The 17,883-nt window shown below is 45.5% G+C and overlaps 1 protein-coding gene across 1 annotated transcript; it reads right to left on the reverse strand.

Moving 5' to 3' along the window:
* Positions 1 to 2,402: 2,402 nt before the first annotated feature.
* Positions 2,403 to 4,044, reverse strand: LOC120850260. The gene is made up of 3 exons (XM_040222714.2): positions 3,599 to 4,044; positions 2,922 to 3,025; positions 2,403 to 2,476 (listed from the first exon to the last, which is right to left on the reverse strand). The coding sequence occupies exons 1-3, from the start codon at positions 4,042 to 4,044 to the stop codon at positions 2,451 to 2,453; spliced, it is 576 nt and encodes a 191-aa protein (XP_040078648.2). The 3' UTR covers positions 2,403 to 2,450.
* Between the last annotated feature and the right edge of the window lie 13,839 nt (positions 4,045 to 17,883).

Consider the following 17,883-nt stretch of genomic DNA (forward strand, 5'->3'; position numbering starts at 1 on the left):
GTTCCGGCAGCCAGGTGGAAGAAAGATAAGCTTGTCAAGCGGCGACCTTGGATGCGGGGAACGGGCACGTCAGAGAATTTGAAAGTAGCCTTCCCGGTTGTGGTCTCGTGCTGCTTGATGAGCTGGACGACCCAGTGCGGTCAAGGCTTTACAAGGTGATTCGGATGAGCTGTTGTTGTTGAGTGTTGTTACACACGGGAACAGGGAATGCCTGCACGTATGATTCGGATGAGGAAAACTGGCTTTGCTCCAAAAGTCAAAAATGATTCGGGTGAGGAAAATTAATTTTGCTCCAAGAGTCTAAAAGCATTCTGGAACGTGAATTCTGGCCATAAATAAAATAAACACATGTATGAAAAACTACGAGGGCGCCTAAGCTTTCTCTTATGATGTGAGAATGGATGAGCTTACCCTTGGCCGAATTATGTTGGTGCAACGTTAGCGCGCTAGGTTCACGATCAAGAGGGCCTAGCGTCGAAATCGGCAAAAAACTGGTTTTCACTCGGTTTTTTTTTTTCGTTTTTTTTTTGTTTGGTCGCGTGAACAGATTTTTTTTTGTCACGTGACCAAACTTTTTTTCTTATTTTTCCTTTTTTTCTGTCTTTTTTTTTTTTTATCGGTTTACGCTCCCTTTCGCAAAAGACACTTTGCACCTATTTCGTGTTACTTTGGCTTTAGCCAAATCAGTTTTTTTCTTATGGCAGGGTATTCTGCCGTACGTATCTTATGTTAATATTACCAACCCTGGCTTGCAATTCGCATAACAATTTTGTCCGGCAACGAGTTCGGGAATGACAAGGTTAACTCTGTGTTATAATTTTTTTTAGGTCTAAGCACAATCTTGACCTCGTTGTCCGTCGGTCTCTATGATAGGCTTTTCTAGTATCCTTTGGGAAAGTAGACGACAGGAATTTTTAGAGAGTACCTGTGTCAACCAAAGTGGACATCGCTGAAGCGACTCTAGTGTGATTTTAGCCGTAAATAACTAGAGGCCCCTGGCAAACCCACCCAATGTAGAAAAGTATCTACCTTTCTGGTTTCATACAGAGCTATGAAAGCCAGAAAAGACGAACCCTAGTTGAGTCAAACAACCGGTTTGCAAACGCAATCGTGTTGATAATAGCGCCAAGGAGTTTGTATGACTTTTTCTCGTGGTGTGCAGAGAGTGAAGCCACGGAGGTAATGCTTTTGCCTATAGTCACCTCGCGAATAGATCGGTATTGGCTGCAGAGATCTATTTGGCTTTGTTTTATTACCGTGATTATATTTTGATTTTTGTGTTCCTAATTTCACAGACAGAAATCGCTTTTTTCGCGTGACGTCACGGCGGGGAAACAAGAATCAATCAGTGAACCGAAATTGTAGCGACGCTTGTGCTCGTTCTATAGCGCCTCTAAAAAACGTGCGATCACGGCTGTGCAACGTCAACATTGCATAAACTGCCGTTAATTGTACTCGTATTGCATCGTAAGGGAACGACTATGACTGGGTAAACAGGAATAGGTGGAATGGGTGCGTGTGATTTGTTGAAGTTCGATTCAACAAATCGAGCTTCACGAAATCCGATAGTATTGAATTCACTCAACCTGCTATATGAGTTTTCAGATGGAGTGTATAACGGTATACACCTTCCAAGTATGCGATTCGTGTTCTGCCAGTGGTACAGGTCCCCTCAAAGTAAAACGGAGCGCCGGAGCGGCGACCGAACTGCATCGTCACGCTATCTAGCAGCGCCGGCTGCAACTGATAGGTGCCGTCTGCGCATGCGCGCGTGCCGTCCGCGGTGTCCTTCGTCTTTCTTGTTTGATCCTCGCATCATCGGCGTCTCGAGCTGCCAAATGCTGTTCCGATAAACACCGCTAGGTGTTCGGCTCACTCGCAGAGATAACGTTGAGGGCAAGTGCGAAAGGGCGAGTGCGGTCGATGAGCGCTGCCCCTTGTGCTATCAGGCGCCGATCTTAGGAAGATCGTTGCGTCGCTCGAACCAACGATATCGTGCGGGTTGGAAGAAGGAAACGAAGGCCCCAGCGGAAGGCGCGTTCGCATGCGCAGATGTAGCCTATCAGTTCCAGCCGGCGCTGATAGATAGCGCGGCGATGCAGTTCGGTTGCCGCTCCGGCGCTCCGTTTTACTTTGAGGGGACCTGTACCTCAGCTAGACTGAAACGCAAAACCAGCGTTGAAAAAACAAAAAAAAAACAAAAAAAAACAAGGTTTACGGTGACTTGAGCCGCTCCCGCGCCGAATTATGTTTCACGTAAGCATAATCTTGGGTTCGATGCACGACGAGATGTTTTCATTCATAAAAATATTTTGATTACGATGATTATCAGCGCTAGAAATTTGAAAGCCAAGCAATGAAGACAACGGTGTTCTTATATATATTATGTACATTTTATTTTGCTCTGTTTGAATACGCTGCCGTCGTTGTGTCCTTGCTTTTTTGACCAATCAGGTAATGGGCAGGGTTTCAGGGGCTGAAAAAAAAAAGGTAACGTTATTAAATACACAGCGTGGAAGTGCACCAAAATAGTTTTTCGCGCACAAGGACTTTTTTGCTAGGAATTGGGGGAAAAAGTAAGTACAAGAAAGGGGAACGCCAATCAACGGGCAACATAAAGGACGCGCAAAGAGCACGCAGTGACGAAGCAGAAAAGCACACGGTAGCACTGGTTGAGATGAGGGGTAAACAACAGTACGTCAGCGCATTTGAGGGGCCCTATCCACTTCCAGGTGTAGCGTGGCGCGCATGTGCAGTTGGTGAGACGTTGACCGGAGCGGAAAATGAACTCCCTAGTGGAATTGAAGATAAACTCGTGACCGTATTTGAAATTTATTTTTAGGGGCATTACTTCTAGCTGCTACGCTGCATCAAGTTTTCGCTCACGATTTCTGACATAAAACATTTAGAGCAAGGTATACCTTGATTTCGGGAGCCATTTTCAGGGATGGACTCGTCCGTTTCTTGGCTGGACTCCTTCAAGGCTGCAGTTTCAAGGAGCAGGCGGCGGATCTTCTGTGTGAAACTAAAATAAAAATAATTTATTACGCGCTTGTACTATCGGTACAATTCACTGGTCTTGGACATGGGAGGTTTTATATCAAATAATATTAAAGCTTATTACTTGAAACACTGATTGAAAACAGAAACAGCCCTGATAAGAAACAAAACTAGGTCTCTCTCATATTGAAATAATCAACTATTCAGTAGCTAGATTGAGGCCTTAGGTTGTAATAATTTCGTTGGCCGAGATAACTCCGAAGACCGCAGTGATTGGCTCTCCCTAGTGTTCTCATTGGAAATGGACGCATGGAATATTTTTAGGCGCATACAGGTGCTCATTTATAAAATACATGCACGAGGCAAGCCAACCAGTTACAATTACCACAGGACCTATGAAAGTCATTAAATCAATAGTTCCATTTCAGGGCCACTTCATTTGCTTAGGGTATCACCGAGTATATGCTACCTCTCTTATATACGTGCTAACATTTTTAGTATTTTTTCGTATATTAAATAGAGCTTTCCCCCCGTAACATTCCAGCAATGTTCACCAACGATAGTTCTGCGAGAGTTAGTTGCGAGATGATGGTCATACCTAAACGTCTTTTTCGTGTACTTCTTCTTCCCCCCCTGTCGATCAGGATGACAGGCGTCCTCGACGAAGTACGTCGACGTATACTGCCGACCGACATGCTCATTCCAATCCAGGACTGCGAGACCCTGTCTGAGGTTGTAGGAGCGGTCCATATAATGAACTCGCTTGTCTATGTAGATCAACATGGTGTTGTTGAAGGACTCCACGTGGTAGGTGTCTTTTGCTTGGATGTATTCCCCAGCATTCTTGAAGACTGTTGTCGATCTCAAAAAAGTAGACAGGAGATTCTCTGCGACTGGATCTTGGATCAACAGCGTACTCGGAACATGCCCCGCCGCCTTACAGGGAGAGTCCTCCACGCAGTTGGAATGGCGTCCACAAAAGTGGTCAACGCAGTTCAGCAGCGTCGTCCTCAGTTTGGTGGCACTACCATCGCACGTTGCCATAGCAAAATATACATGGTTCCTCACCAACTTGCACTTGTCCGAAAGCTCAGGGTGCCACGTCTTACCTTCACTTTTTTGGGGGCCAAACGCTATCGTTTTCATTCCTTCGAGTGTTCCTTTGGTGGCGTGCCATCAGTCGTTGGAGTTCGTTGTCCCATTACGCTCTGTGATAATCTTGTTGACCGTCGTGTTTCTGTCGTGTGAGTGGTCAGTAACTGAAATGTTTCTTTCATCAAAGTACTTGTAGAGTTTTCGCGTTCCAACGGCTTCGTGTTTTTGTGATGATGGCTCCTCTTTTTTTGGTAATATGTACAATTCCCACCACCTTGTGGGTCTTTTGCCCTAGGGCAATAACGTCACTATGAAACGATTTTTTTCTGCAGGCGTGCCTGGCGTCTGTTTCGATGCTCAGCGATGAAGTCGAGAATTCTGGCTGATCTGTTAATCTCGCTTCCTCTTGCTGAGCGGCTCTCAGTAACTCCATTACTGAAATCTCCACCGCAGCACCAATCTGTATAGTGAGCTTGTCGAGTGTTCGACGTGAATAAGGGACTCCACTGAACAAGCAAAACTTTTCAAATTGAGTTCCCAGCATTCCGCTGCACACGAAGGCAACTCCCACAGAGCAGTCCACAACTCGCAGATCTCCAACACTGGAGCTCGTATCTAAAACTAAAGTATGTTCATGGCATCTCAATTCTAGGCGAGCTGCGAATCCCCTTGGTGTCACCTTGACGATTACGACATCTTCTGGACACCTCCGAGCGTGATCTTGGACAGCGTTGACCATCTTGGATAGTGCTGACGAGTCGCAGAGTAAAAGTGATGGTTCCTCGCTGCCCCTCTCTGCCACTAGTGAAGCAGCCTTGTTCACTCGCCGGTTCTCATCATCAACTAACATCTGTACTGCTTTTGTGATGACACCAGCTAACGGTTCATCATTGCGTGCATGCTTCGCCTTTTTCAGCAAGTCATCAAAGTTGCTCATTTCTTCTTCGCAGGAAAATGTCAGGTTTATAGTTCTGCGGAAACTTTTTCTGGTGCAGGTATACTCCTTCTCTGTTCCATCGCTCAAACGTTTTTTTGAAACGAACGAAGAATAGGCTGATGCTTTATCCATCTCTGCTACCGCTGCTACCGCTGTCAGAAAGAACGGCATATATACGTATAAGCACCCAACGAAATATTGCAACGGCTACTACAAATAACCATGAGTTGGACCAGACATTTCATCGAACGCCGTTTCATCGAAGCCGTTTCTCAAAATTTTTTTAAACGCCGTTTTATCGAATGCCTTTTCATCGAAGTCGTTTCATTGAACGCCTTTTCCTCCAATACATTAGAGATGACTGTTGTACAGCTCCCTTTTCGCAATTACGTGAGGCGGTACACTGTTCACTGTAAGTTAGATGAAGTCACAACCAAACATTTTTTTTTAATTTTATTTTAATCACTTGAATACCGAAATTAAAAAAGGGATGTCTCATTTTACTTTCATCGCGGACTGACTAATATTTTTTGAATGAAACGTGCATTTTCTCTATGAAACGGCGTCAATAAAACGGCGTTCGATGAAATTTCCGGGAACCGACTACAAAACACCCAAAACAATGTATGATTCACTAATAGCATCAAACGAAACATTTGGGCAATAACTTCAAAATACGAGACGTGCCTTGCGTGGCTGAGGAGAACTTCTTTGTTTCACATCGTTTGCAAATTGCAACAAACGTCAGTAATTCTAGTCATCAATCTCTGGGGCATATCCGCAGGAGAAAAAAAGAGTTAGTGAGTTTGTGACGGACAGGGAGGTCTTGCAAGCCCATATGATAGGACCTACACAAAACCTGCCGTGCTTCGAAAAATGCTAGTCCAACCAATACCTAAAAGCTTGTTCAAGGCGGACGTAGCGTTGCGCACCCGGCAAAGCGCACTCAATCGCTGCCCGTGGCGTCTTCTTTTTTTTTTTTTTCTTTTTCGAGCAGCGAAATAATTTTTAGTCAAGCAGCAGACCCCCCTTCGGCGGGTTAAGCCGGATTAACCGGAGGCGTCTCCTAATCCATTCTCCGTGTTGGTCCCTCGGGGGAGGGCGGTAAACAGGTGGCGGAGGGCGGCGGAGGGAGGAAGGAGGGCAGGAGAGAAGGAAACACGAGAAAGTGGAAAGCGCGAACTGTACGGCGGCCTTTAAGAAACATTAGACTTGCCTCAGGATAGGGCCAAGTCAAAAAAAAAAGCCCAAGAAATTATTTAGTTAAAACATCCTCTACATATGATCATATCATATGATCATATGATCATGAGTGATAACAACAAAACTACAGGTCCCAACATTAGTGTAGTGTTAAGGCCCGCTCATACTCTTGCAATTGAGTAAGACCGAGAGAGACAAGACCGGTGTTTAAGCCTCTTGCGACGTCTTTAGGACCAGCTCTGCAGCAGCGCACTTTGTCCTAAGACGTCGCAAGAGGCTTAGAAACAGGTCTTGTCTCTCTCGGTCTTACTCTGTTGCATATTTGTGAAGGAGCCTTTGACTTGAAGCTGCAACTTGTAGGACAAAACATTAAGCTGTAAAAACAGCACCCAATGATTATGCTCACGTGTCATTGATGCGACACATAAACAAACATACACTACGATTGGTTAGTTTGCACTCCAGCACACAAGTTATGAACCTATTCGCTAGCCGTGTGTGCCTCCTGTACCACACCTTTTTTGGAAAAAATAAAGGTGATTATCGACTGGCTGGTTAGATATACTTTGACGATTGTACTGTAGCATTCCCAATACCACCCAGAACACAAGGCCTACAGTTTCCTCCTCTAACTGTTACCACCAGTAGATTCCCGCAGCGCCACCTACCTTGCATCAAGTAGCCGCGAGCATGTTCCCAACACACTTTTTGCATTCACAACAAGCGCAATGCTGGAGCGTGGCGACGCCAAGACGCTGGCATCTGACGCCTTGCCGCTAGCGTCTGCTGCATAACCGCATACTCTAGTCGAGCTTAGGCATGTTTGCCGCTTGGAGCAGGTCGCGGATCGACTAACGATGATGTAATATGCAGGCCTTGTGCTCTAGTTAGTAATGGTAATCCCACCCCCAAAAGAATCGTTTGCGAGTTTTTTTTTTTTTTTTTATCACACTCGAAATGTGCAAGACCTGGTTGACCTTTTATGATGACAAAAAATGACAAGATTATGTGACTACATGTTTCACATGTTTTGCCAGTGTTTTATAGGGGTTTAGAAAAGTGAATGCAAGACACCCTACTCGATAGCAGCTGTGGCGTGAATAATGGAGGCTTTGATTTATTTTAGGTGTTCGAAATTTTTTTAAGCATATGAACTAAAATGTCAGGTCAAACGTTTTGACACATTGTATGCATGAGATACGATATTGAATAGCGCCATGGTGCCAAGCTAAAAGCAGCTCAGTTAATAGATTACTCACTAGCTATAAAACCAAAGCATAAAATAGAGCTTTAAAAATGAAAACGATTTCATGCTGCGCCTTGTACTGTAGAACCTGATATTGAACCACAGCAACAAGGCACATGCTAAGAGGTGAGGATTCTTTTTTCTTCGGTACTTGGTCGAACATACAAAGAAACTTGATTTTGATTAATGTTCATTACTTTCGATAGGATTAGTGGCTGGCACGAAAATTCTAACCCTTACCGAAAGAAACTTTTCCCCCATATTCATTTACCTCTGCAAGAACGCCATAGTGAGAGGGCAGCCAGATGGATAGCAGATATTGGACACGAAGAAAGCTCCAAGAAGGAGCCCCATTGCCTCCTCCATGCTCGTTGTGGTGATGCATTCCTCTCTCTCGACCGCGAGGACGATCCTGTGGATGTCACCCATGCTTGAGCCTGTGCGGAAACAAAAATACAGTTTCGGAAAACACCACGCGGGCAGCTTTCTATGTTCGAGAACAATTACCTTGGGGACATAAATCATTCGGTGTTTGGAAAGCACATATCCTTGCTACCAATGACGGGACGAATCTTTATCCCAATTTGAAAGAGCTACCGAATCTTGTATGAATCGGATAAGTTTGGTAAAATTCAGAGCGCTGCGAGCCTATGTTAAGGAATGTTTCAAATGTTTGTAACATAAATGTTCGTAAAGCCTACAAACGTAGCGGAAGATATGTGAATGTGCCCATTTATTTATTCATAATTAAACCTTACCTATCCACTTTTTATTGCTTGGGTGCAGATTGCTTTCGCAAAAGAATGTAGGCATGTTGTCATGAAACCGAAACAAAGTTTACCGCCAGGGTTGGCAGCTAGAGCACCTGACCGTTCGTGCATTTTTTTTAACACGTCCATGCTTGGCGAGAAGAAAACCAGCCAGAGCACCGACGTTCAGCTCATTCATTCAGAGCCATGATGCGCCTCAAGTGAATCTTATGGCAGGTCGGGGCGGCAAAGAAACCAAGGCGGAGAGAAAGGGGGGGGGGGGGGGGGGGGGGGTAAGCGTGCTGCTGATTCTCCGCTGAATCGCACCGGCTAGCGTGCCGTATGAGGTTCGTACATATCAGCATTCCAAGAAAATAAATTTGCTGTGCAACATTTTTCGTGCCACCATTCATATAGGGCCTGGGTGCTTGAGAACCAGCCAAGTTTTCTTCCGGGTATTAAAATTACCGAAGCCTAATGCAAAATATGACGACGGGGCACCTGCTTCCGCTTCAGCAAAAGACAGGGGCTTTAATCACATCAGTTTTTTTTTTCCAAAAGCTTGTATCCATAGCAACGCTAAGAAAGAGGTGTAGGCCACTAATTTCAAACATTATCAGGGTAAAAGCTAAGGCAACGTTAGCGGAATTCATCTGTTCATATCCAGTCTCTAGCCCACAATCAGCAGACTACAAGCTTAAACGTTGTGATCAACTGGCCGTTTTTAAACAATATGCACATTTCTTTATAAGCGCAACAAACAATACAACTTGACCCTTGTATGTCATAAACCGACACACGAGTTGGCAGCTTTTGAACACGATTGTTGAAGATCGGTAGGAAGCACTTCTGCAGCGATATTTGTTGCAAGATGCTCTCCGTCACATGGCGCCACAGTGTGACTTTGATACACAGCGACATGACCGCGACTATCATGAGATGTAAAAGACTTCGCGTTCGGAAATACTTTCCCACAGTTGACAAAACAACATGCTGTGGCAACACCCGAAGAAATATGTTGCTTCACATGTCCTACAACATTTTTTCAAGAGGAAGTGAGCATTACAGAATGCGTGCGGACAGGTAAAACCACCTCCAGGTAAAGCTGAAGGATCAACAATCTTCTGATCATGAGTACGAGATACATGCACGCGAAGTGCATGTTTCTGAACATTTAAATGTACTGAACTTTCTAAAACAGCCTTTGTTCACACATTTGGATGCTTATATTGTGAACATTTGAAGGAATTTTGTGGTGCGACTCATATTTATACCAATTCTGTAAGGGGGACTGGGAAGCATGACAAAAAAACATGACGATAAAGCAGCATCCACAGGGAAGTAGATTGCAGGACTATGTACCTGGGCGGACTGTGCCAACGGTGCGGCGACGTTTGTTTTAGCTGCGTTTAAATTGCACAGGGAGAGCTTGTCTGGAGAGCTTGTCGGAGAGCTTGTCGTCTGTGAATTAGAGATTTGAGTTAGCACCAGTACACATGAAATAACCAAGCGGCCTCAAACTTTTCAGGCCCGCGACCCCGTAAAGAATTGTACGCCATCCGGCGAACACTTAACCTCTCCCCTCTCCCCAGCCCGCGTTACATTGAACAGTGAGTGCAGATTTGGAGTACTTTATTGAAAGGCAATAAGAATTATATTTTACTACAGCATGCGCTCCCCACACTAATATAAGCGAATCATCAGTGTGACAGGTGCTGCACCTGTCACACACACAATTATAAAAATTATAAAGAATAAAACAAATTGGGTTTTTGAAGAACGCAACCTCAAAATATGACAGAATTTCACTTCTGATGAAGTTTCAAATTTATTATAAAATATTTTGCGAGTATAAACCAAACGGACGGGCTACCAGCCGATAGCCCCTTTATGGGACCACATGGGGAAAGTTTTTCGTAAGCGAAAACAATAACGAAAATTGTGAAACACGACTTCAAATATGGCACCAGAATGTTAAAGGTACAATGCTTCGAATTTTTTCTCTCGGGCACGAAATATCGGGTTTTTATTGATAGTACAACAAAAAATAGCCGACATACCGTAAATTAACGCCCAAAAGATCTAGTTTTTTTTTATTCTTTCAATATGCATAACAAGCAATAAATTGCATACAAAAAAACAGACCGAAATTTTTGTTTAAATATTTTTTAAGCAGTTCTGCTTTTTGCAGGCGTGGCGCTATTAAATATATTTAATTGAGGCAAATCAAAATCAAAATTGACCACACGTGTCGTTGATTTCAAATGAATCCACCCACCTCGAATACGCAATTAACTAGTCACATTTACACGTTAAAAGTTGAAGTCTCAACTTCAAGTACGAAACAAATAAAAAATAAAAATCTAACCTATTTGGTTTTTTTTTTATGGGGGGGGGGGGCGAATCTGGGACGCAAAATTGGGACGAAATCAGGAAAAGCACCTCGCACAGCAACCTTCACGATAAACGTGAGACAGATGCCAACAATGAGTAAGTCAAGTAAAGTCGATAGGTCAACTTAACTCCGAGGCTCACTGAACTACCAAACACAAATCCTAACAAAAACTAACCTCACTGCGCTCCCAGAAGCAAAAGAAAACATACAAAACACGTGTTTCAATAACCTCTTAAATAACCATTCGCGACGAAAACAACCCCTTGCCCAACCTTGACTCCCGAAGTTAAAACCTTCCTAAAGATCCTTGACCGTGACTTTCTCCCCCAACTAGAAGACCTAACCCAACGGCCAGCGTAAGTAAGAGCACCTCGCACACTAACCTTCACGATAAACGCGTGACAGATGTCAACAGTGAGTAAGTCAATTAAGGTCGATGGTCAACTTAACTCGGAGGCTTACTGATACCTCAGACATACATCATACATGCTCCTCGAAGCAAAAGAAAACATACAAAACACGCATTTCCCCAGCCTCTACTGCTGTTCAAATCTTATTATACGTTTACAAGTTTCGGCAGAAAAGAAATCCGCAAAGAGGGGGTTACGTCAGCCACCGACCCTCCGCGACCTTTCGCTCGCCGCAGCGGATAAGCGCGGAGGCGACCAGCAATAGCACTAAGAGGAAAAGAAAAACAAAACAGCAAACACGCTGGAATTCTTGACAGCCTCTGAGAATGTTGCGCGGACGAGATCAAGCATGTAAACTGTACTTACCCTTACCTCGATCGCTCCGACGAAGCGATCGAGGGGCCGTGATCAGGTGCTATGTTGCGCCTTTTGCACTCCCAGGAGACAAGGGAGAGGGAAGTGACGTCAACGACACAGCAAACGCAGATTGGGTGTTGATATCGTTTTCTTCTGTCAACATCCAATCTGCATTTGCTGTGTCGTTGACGTCACTTCCCTCTTCCAAGTCTCCTGGGAGTGCAAAAAGCGCAACATAGCACCCCAGGTTCACTTTGCTTGCGACTGCAGCACCGTGAGCGCTCCCTCCGTGAGTCCGACTCGCTGTCTTCGCTTCCTCGCGCAAAACAAAATGGCGCCATGGGCACCATCAAGCCCCAATTTCCACCTGGCTCAACAAGAAGACGACGGGATGCTCAGCCAGCTCAGGTGGCTTAGCCAGCAAGCAACTCGGGAGGGCGCGAGGCGCGAAACGTGATCGCGTCGTGATAGGTCGGAGGTCGCGTGACGTAAACGAGCATTTCTTTTTATTTTCTTGCGCTGTTCGTCGCTCTTCCCTCTCCCGGTTATTGACGGCGGGAGCACCGTCTTTTCGGTTTGACGCCGAGGGCTCGTCAAAATTGATTGAAGAATGCCCGTCAAAGGGACGGCTAGTTTTTACAGTGTTGGTTCAGCATATGAACGTGTGGCACGGCACACAAGATGAACAGCTGAGCAGTGCTTCCAAAACCTCTACTTTTCCTTAGAGGGAACGGCGAGGCAAAGGTCTGTCATCCATGAGGCTTCTGCACATCATGGGTACCTGCAAGGCCGAACTCAAGAGGACACTCACGAATTAGCAACGACGACAGCGAGCGGAAGTCCTCTTGAAAAGTAAGGGCTCAAGGTCTTTACGAAACAGTCACCAGCTTCGTTGAAGACTTCCTTCGTCTAGTAGCCGCGCCGACCCTAGGCCACCGAGGAGAAGATGATGCACCTGAGGCGCGAAGAGGCGCGAAAAACGACATCTTCGGAGGCCTTGTTCGGAACCCACCAGCTACTCTAGACGAAGTCGCTGTTGAAGCAACGAACATCGAACGCGCACTGTGGGTCCGAGCTACTTAGAGCTACTACTTTTTAGTAGTAAATTGTTTACGAGTAAAAAATATTACTAGTGATATGTTTATGTTTTATAGCAATGAAGTCATAAAAGCAAATAAATAAGTTCGTCTGGCCTAATAAAAACTGCCACAATAATATTAGGGCCGTGAATTGTGTGTAAAGATTAAATGCGATGTCGATACAAATAGACAAAGATTCTAGAGTCACTGAACAAAGAAGTGTTTTCAAACAAGAGGTCGTAAATTTCTTCCTTAAACAAAGCCTTTTAAAAAAAAAGGGCAATAAAAAACACGTACAAGTGAATAATCTGTCAGGCGTGGGTATTGCTTTTTGGTTTCTTTGTATTTTTTCTTCAAGCTTATTTTACTCAAGCCGTGTAAAGAATTATTCACCTAACATTCGACCACGTTGTTCGTCCAGCCAATCACGATGAAAAGAGAGTGCGTTGCCGAGCCGCTAGAAATAATTGCGGCTCCGCGATACATAGAGCTCGAACTCCACTAGCCCACTTTTCTTCTTACCTTATGTGTGGGAACGTATCGCGCACCCTTCTTCATAAAAACGTACGCTTCTACAACCTAACCTGCATAAAATACGTAGCAAATCGAAGCAAAGGATTCCTTACCGTTGCATAAGGTACGATGCACCTTTTTGCAGGCACAACTTCACCCGACTGAACTATTATTTCCAGTACTACATTAGTCTACTTCTTAGGATTGTTGACTCTAGTCGAGTAGTTATATATTCCATAGTGATTTGCAGCACGCACATTGAGACCACCATGAACTTTGCTGCATACAACAACGAACAAATATACACCACGGAGAAAAGAACGAAGGAGAATGACAACAGAGTGATGTGAAGAACTGCCAAAACAAAATGTGACGTGAGGACACGACCACGGAGGGGAGCTGGGACGATAAATAATGGCAACGACCGACGACAAAAAGCGTCACGATGGAAAACAACAAACGCCACGACGGATGACGCACAAATCAGACGGTGGGTGACCAGAACGGTCAACGTCATCGAATGTTAACAACCACGCTATTTTAGTAGGAAAGACAAACAACGCCACGGTTATTGGAGAACAAGAACATCGACCAATGGCAGTGAAGATAATGAAATTTCAATGAAAACGACGTCCACGACCAACTCGACGAAAGTAGAAACAAACACAATGTTTACAAACAAGTCGCGTTTTTCTCACACTGTCTGAGGCTAGTGAACTTGCCCCGAAAACGGATTTGAATGAAATGAATCGTCTGCGCTGGTGGAGCCCGCAAACGTATTTGTGGGCCACGCCCTCAGCAGTGCCATCGCGGTGGCAGGACGTGCAGCCACGGGTTGGTGTATGACACAGCTAAGATAGGAAAACAGTGTATTGTATTTGCATACGGAGATTGCGAATTTATTTATGTCTACCCTTTCTACTAACCGCGGGCTGCTGCTTGTAGGTAGTCTGTAACTCGGCCTGCGTGGCCGGATGGGCCGCCTCTCTTGTGAAGACCACGCCCCCCCCCCCCCCCCCCGCATAATCGCTCTTTTAATTTTGTATTTATTTTAAAACAATGGAACCTAATATCAAAGGTTATCGCGTATTCTTGTCAACAGAACACACACACGCTCACAGACACACAAGCAGACATATGATCACATGCACACGTACGAGCACAAACACACACACATACAAGCGCGCGCACGCATACACACGCATAGACGTACGCAAGGACATGTCCACACACCCGCAGCCCCACAAGATAACCTGTATAAAAGCCTAGAAGGGCTGCATTAGGTAAGTCACTTTTTTATCGGCGTCACCATATACACGGTGGCTTTTGATTTTGTTGCTTACAGCATTTCGTCAGAGTAAACATAATTTTATAAATTTGTGCTTGTATGTCTAATTGTGTCCCCTACGAAGCGAGTCACGTCAGCAATGCCAGTAGAATCGCGCTGCTGACCCCCCCCCCCCCCCCCCCCCCCAAGCGCCTGGACGCTACTGAAGATGACTGCCAAAGCTCGCAGGTCTGCAACAGTGACTTTCAACTTTACTCTACGGCGACCCTCATTACAGGTCAGACAAAATAAGTTCCAGCAGCAACGTAGCTTATGGCGAGCAGAGAAAAGGCGCGGAAAACGTATAGCATGCCTATGTTCACCAAAACCGCAGGAAGGTACAACGTCAAGTGACCGATAGCAAAGTCGGAGGAATATTAGGAGAAAGCTTCAGTGTGTGGCTAACAGAACTACGAGTCCTAGCGGCGCATTGAGAATTCAGAAAGATGGAAGAAGGATGCTCCGAAACAGAATAATACTATAAATTGAAGACCTGAGACATGAACAAAAACTTATCTAAGAAAATCCGAAGTACAGAAAAACAGTGGAAATCTGCAAAGCTCGCGAGCAGGGAAGGGAGCAGCGACAAAAAATCGAAGCAGCCTGAAAGCCGCAGGAAGTTAACAGTCTGGTAAAAATGAAGGAACAAGTGCGCCTGAGTTGTTCTTTCCAGCATCGCGATGAAAGATATGCCCAGCACTAGAAAAGACTTCTTTAACTGCAGTCTAAAAAGAAAGGGTGCGCGACCTCCTCCCCCAAAGGAGCAAATACGCGGACATAATCATTGCTCCCCTGGGGCAGCAACGATAACGGAAGAAACCACCTTTTCTGCCCTACCGCTAGTCCTTCAAAGTTGAACCCCCAGGACTAACTTTTGCACCCTTGCATCTGGACCACTGAGACTAAATGCTGCACCCTTACCTCATTCATTACTAAATTGGGCCCTTACACTCGTTATACATTCACATATGGGCAACGTTTATTTTAACTTTGCAAACGTATTCTTGCACACATATACATTTTAGCATAAAAAAGGGATTAAACACAGATTACACACGCACAACACACACGATGGCACACTAATTCAATTGTTGTTCTTCATTTCCACACCCTCATTCAATGGCCAACCCCAAGGGATACCCATGCGCCTTTCATACTGATCAAATGAAAGGAGTCATTTGGCCAGTGACCATCTCAACCGTGAGCGATGTTACAAATATGGTGCTGCTTTCGCAGCAATACTGTTCTCCACTATTGTTGCTAAACTTTCCAAGGAGCGTATCTCTTGCTAAGAAGAAACGGTACACACAGTAATTATTCGTGACACTCTATAAAACAGCGTCCCAATAGACATCTTGTAAACCCTGAGATGGGGAACGATAAAAAACGGACGAACACAACAAAGGGAGCGTGACTTCCTCCTTTATCGTTCCCCATCTCAGGGTTTACAAGATGTCGACTGATTACCAGCTCGCCTGCACTCTCTCACTGCTTACAGTCCCAATAGGCTCCCAGCAGCCATCTTCTCACTTCCCCACATAGTCTGCCCCACTTTGCGCATGCGCGTCTCCATGGCAACCGCATCGTCTCTTGCGATGAAAAAAAACAGGTTCTGTAGAATACAACAAAAAAAGAAAACCGAATGAACCTTTTTTTTTGTCTTTGGAAACGTTTTTAAAACGTTCTACGCGGTTATTTTCATCCCAGTTAAACCAAAAACAATATATAAGCGCTTTCAAATCACGTCTCGAAACATGCCAAGGGGCGGGACACCAGGACAACGGTTCAAAGCCGCATGGCCAGTGCATCAACAATGGCTGCGCTCGAGTCAGCGCTGGCTTCCACGACGTGCTGGAACAGAGGCTACGATCGTTATAACGTGAGCTCCAACCCTCAAACATGGCCTCTCCTGCAATTTTTGATGCTACGATTGTCTGTGAATACCTCCCCTGCGTGTCCGAAACAGTAAGTGCTTCGCTAACGCTGGCCATCGGCGATGCAGCAGACGCCGCCATCTTGTCCGCGCGTCTTTTGTTCCCGCACTCTTGCTTCCGCGCGCCTCTCGCTGCTTCTGCCCCGGCGCTTTTGCTCCCGCGGCTGCTTTTGCTCCACCACGCCCCTCTGTTAGTCCCGGTCAAGTGCAGGTAGTCCTCAGCATTTGCGCACGGTACCCAGCTCTAACCAGATAGTCTCTTCGGGGAGCAAATGGCAGTTCAGAGGACCAAATGCTGCCATTAGTCCTTGGAGACCATCTTTTTTCTTAGAGTGTGGGGCAAGCCGAAGCATTTCGCCAGAGCATGCAAAGTTAAAGGGACCATGAAAGGACTTTTTTACTTTTTCCAGATAACTTTTACAATAAACCGTCAATGTTCACTGAATGCCGAACAGGCATCCGTTTTCGTCGCGGTTAATTAACTTCTACACAAAATATTGATGAAATATCGACTTTTTCTTGACCGCAAAACAAGCCGTGACGTACGATGTTTCCGGAACCGGAAGTTCTCTCTGCAGTAGGAGATGGGAGCGTTAGCGAGTTGGGGTGCGCCGGTGGGTTTTACTGCGCCGATGTCACCGACGTATTTTCTGAATCGGCGCCTCTCATCGCCGCATCGCAGCTGAGCGAAATTCAATGAGATACGTTGCGCTACAGCGACAGCATGGGACTAGTCCCATACGCCGGTATGCCTGTTGGGAAGTGCAGATGGGAACAATTTGCCGCGGCGTTTTTCGCGGTCTCGGAGATGCAGGAGCGAGCCGACGTTAAAAAAGATACGTTTGAACTGTCAGCAAGAGCCACGTAAATACCTGTTCACACTCGGAGCGGACGCGCGCGTTTGATGAAGTGCTGTATTCGCGCTGTTGGTAAGCGCTTCGGGACCGATCTTTTACAATTGCAACTCGATACTGACGCGACACTCGGCAAAGAAAGGTTGGACCGGTATTGCACGTATACCTCCCACGAACTGTTACAGCTCGACAGTGACGTGCAGTCTGTCAGAATAAAATTAGCATACCAATAACAAAGTGTACATACCGTGCTACGAAGGTAATCCATACAGCGTTTATTTCAGCTCTATATCACACAAAACAAGGAGAGGATCGACGAGGGTCCCTTTTCGACGAGTGTTCGTCAACACTGCCTCGGAAAACAAGGGGAAGAGATTGACCTCACCTCTTAACCTAAAATTGAGGTCAGCGATCAAACTATAATACGGAAGGGTCCACAAGGGTAGCGCGGGCATATTCCATTCAGTACGCCAGCCGGTGTTAGGCAGACGGTCTTGCGACGAAGCAACGCTGCGCCAAGTCGGAGTGCCTGCTAGGCCTATATTCTGAGAGCTTCGTCGGAGCGGGATTCGCGGCTGTTGTCGCTCTTCTCGGGTGTTTGTGGATCCAGCGTTCTTGTTCGTCGTGGTTTGTTTTAAGTACATTTCTTTCTTGCTGCTTGAAGTCGGCACGCGCGAGATGAACACGTAGAAAAATAAACGTTCAGTCAGTCAGTTTTGAGAGGAAGGAAACCAAAGGAAATAACCGTTCTGAACTTGGCCCTGCCCTACTGCGCACGCGCAGTA

This window comes from Ixodes scapularis, unplaced genomic scaffold (assembly GCF_016920785.2).
Source record: "Ixodes scapularis isolate PalLabHiFi unplaced genomic scaffold, ASM1692078v2 PGA_scaffold2__306_contigs__length_199485367, whole genome shotgun sequence".
Taxonomy (NCBI): domain Eukaryota; kingdom Metazoa; phylum Arthropoda; class Arachnida; order Ixodida; family Ixodidae; genus Ixodes; species Ixodes scapularis.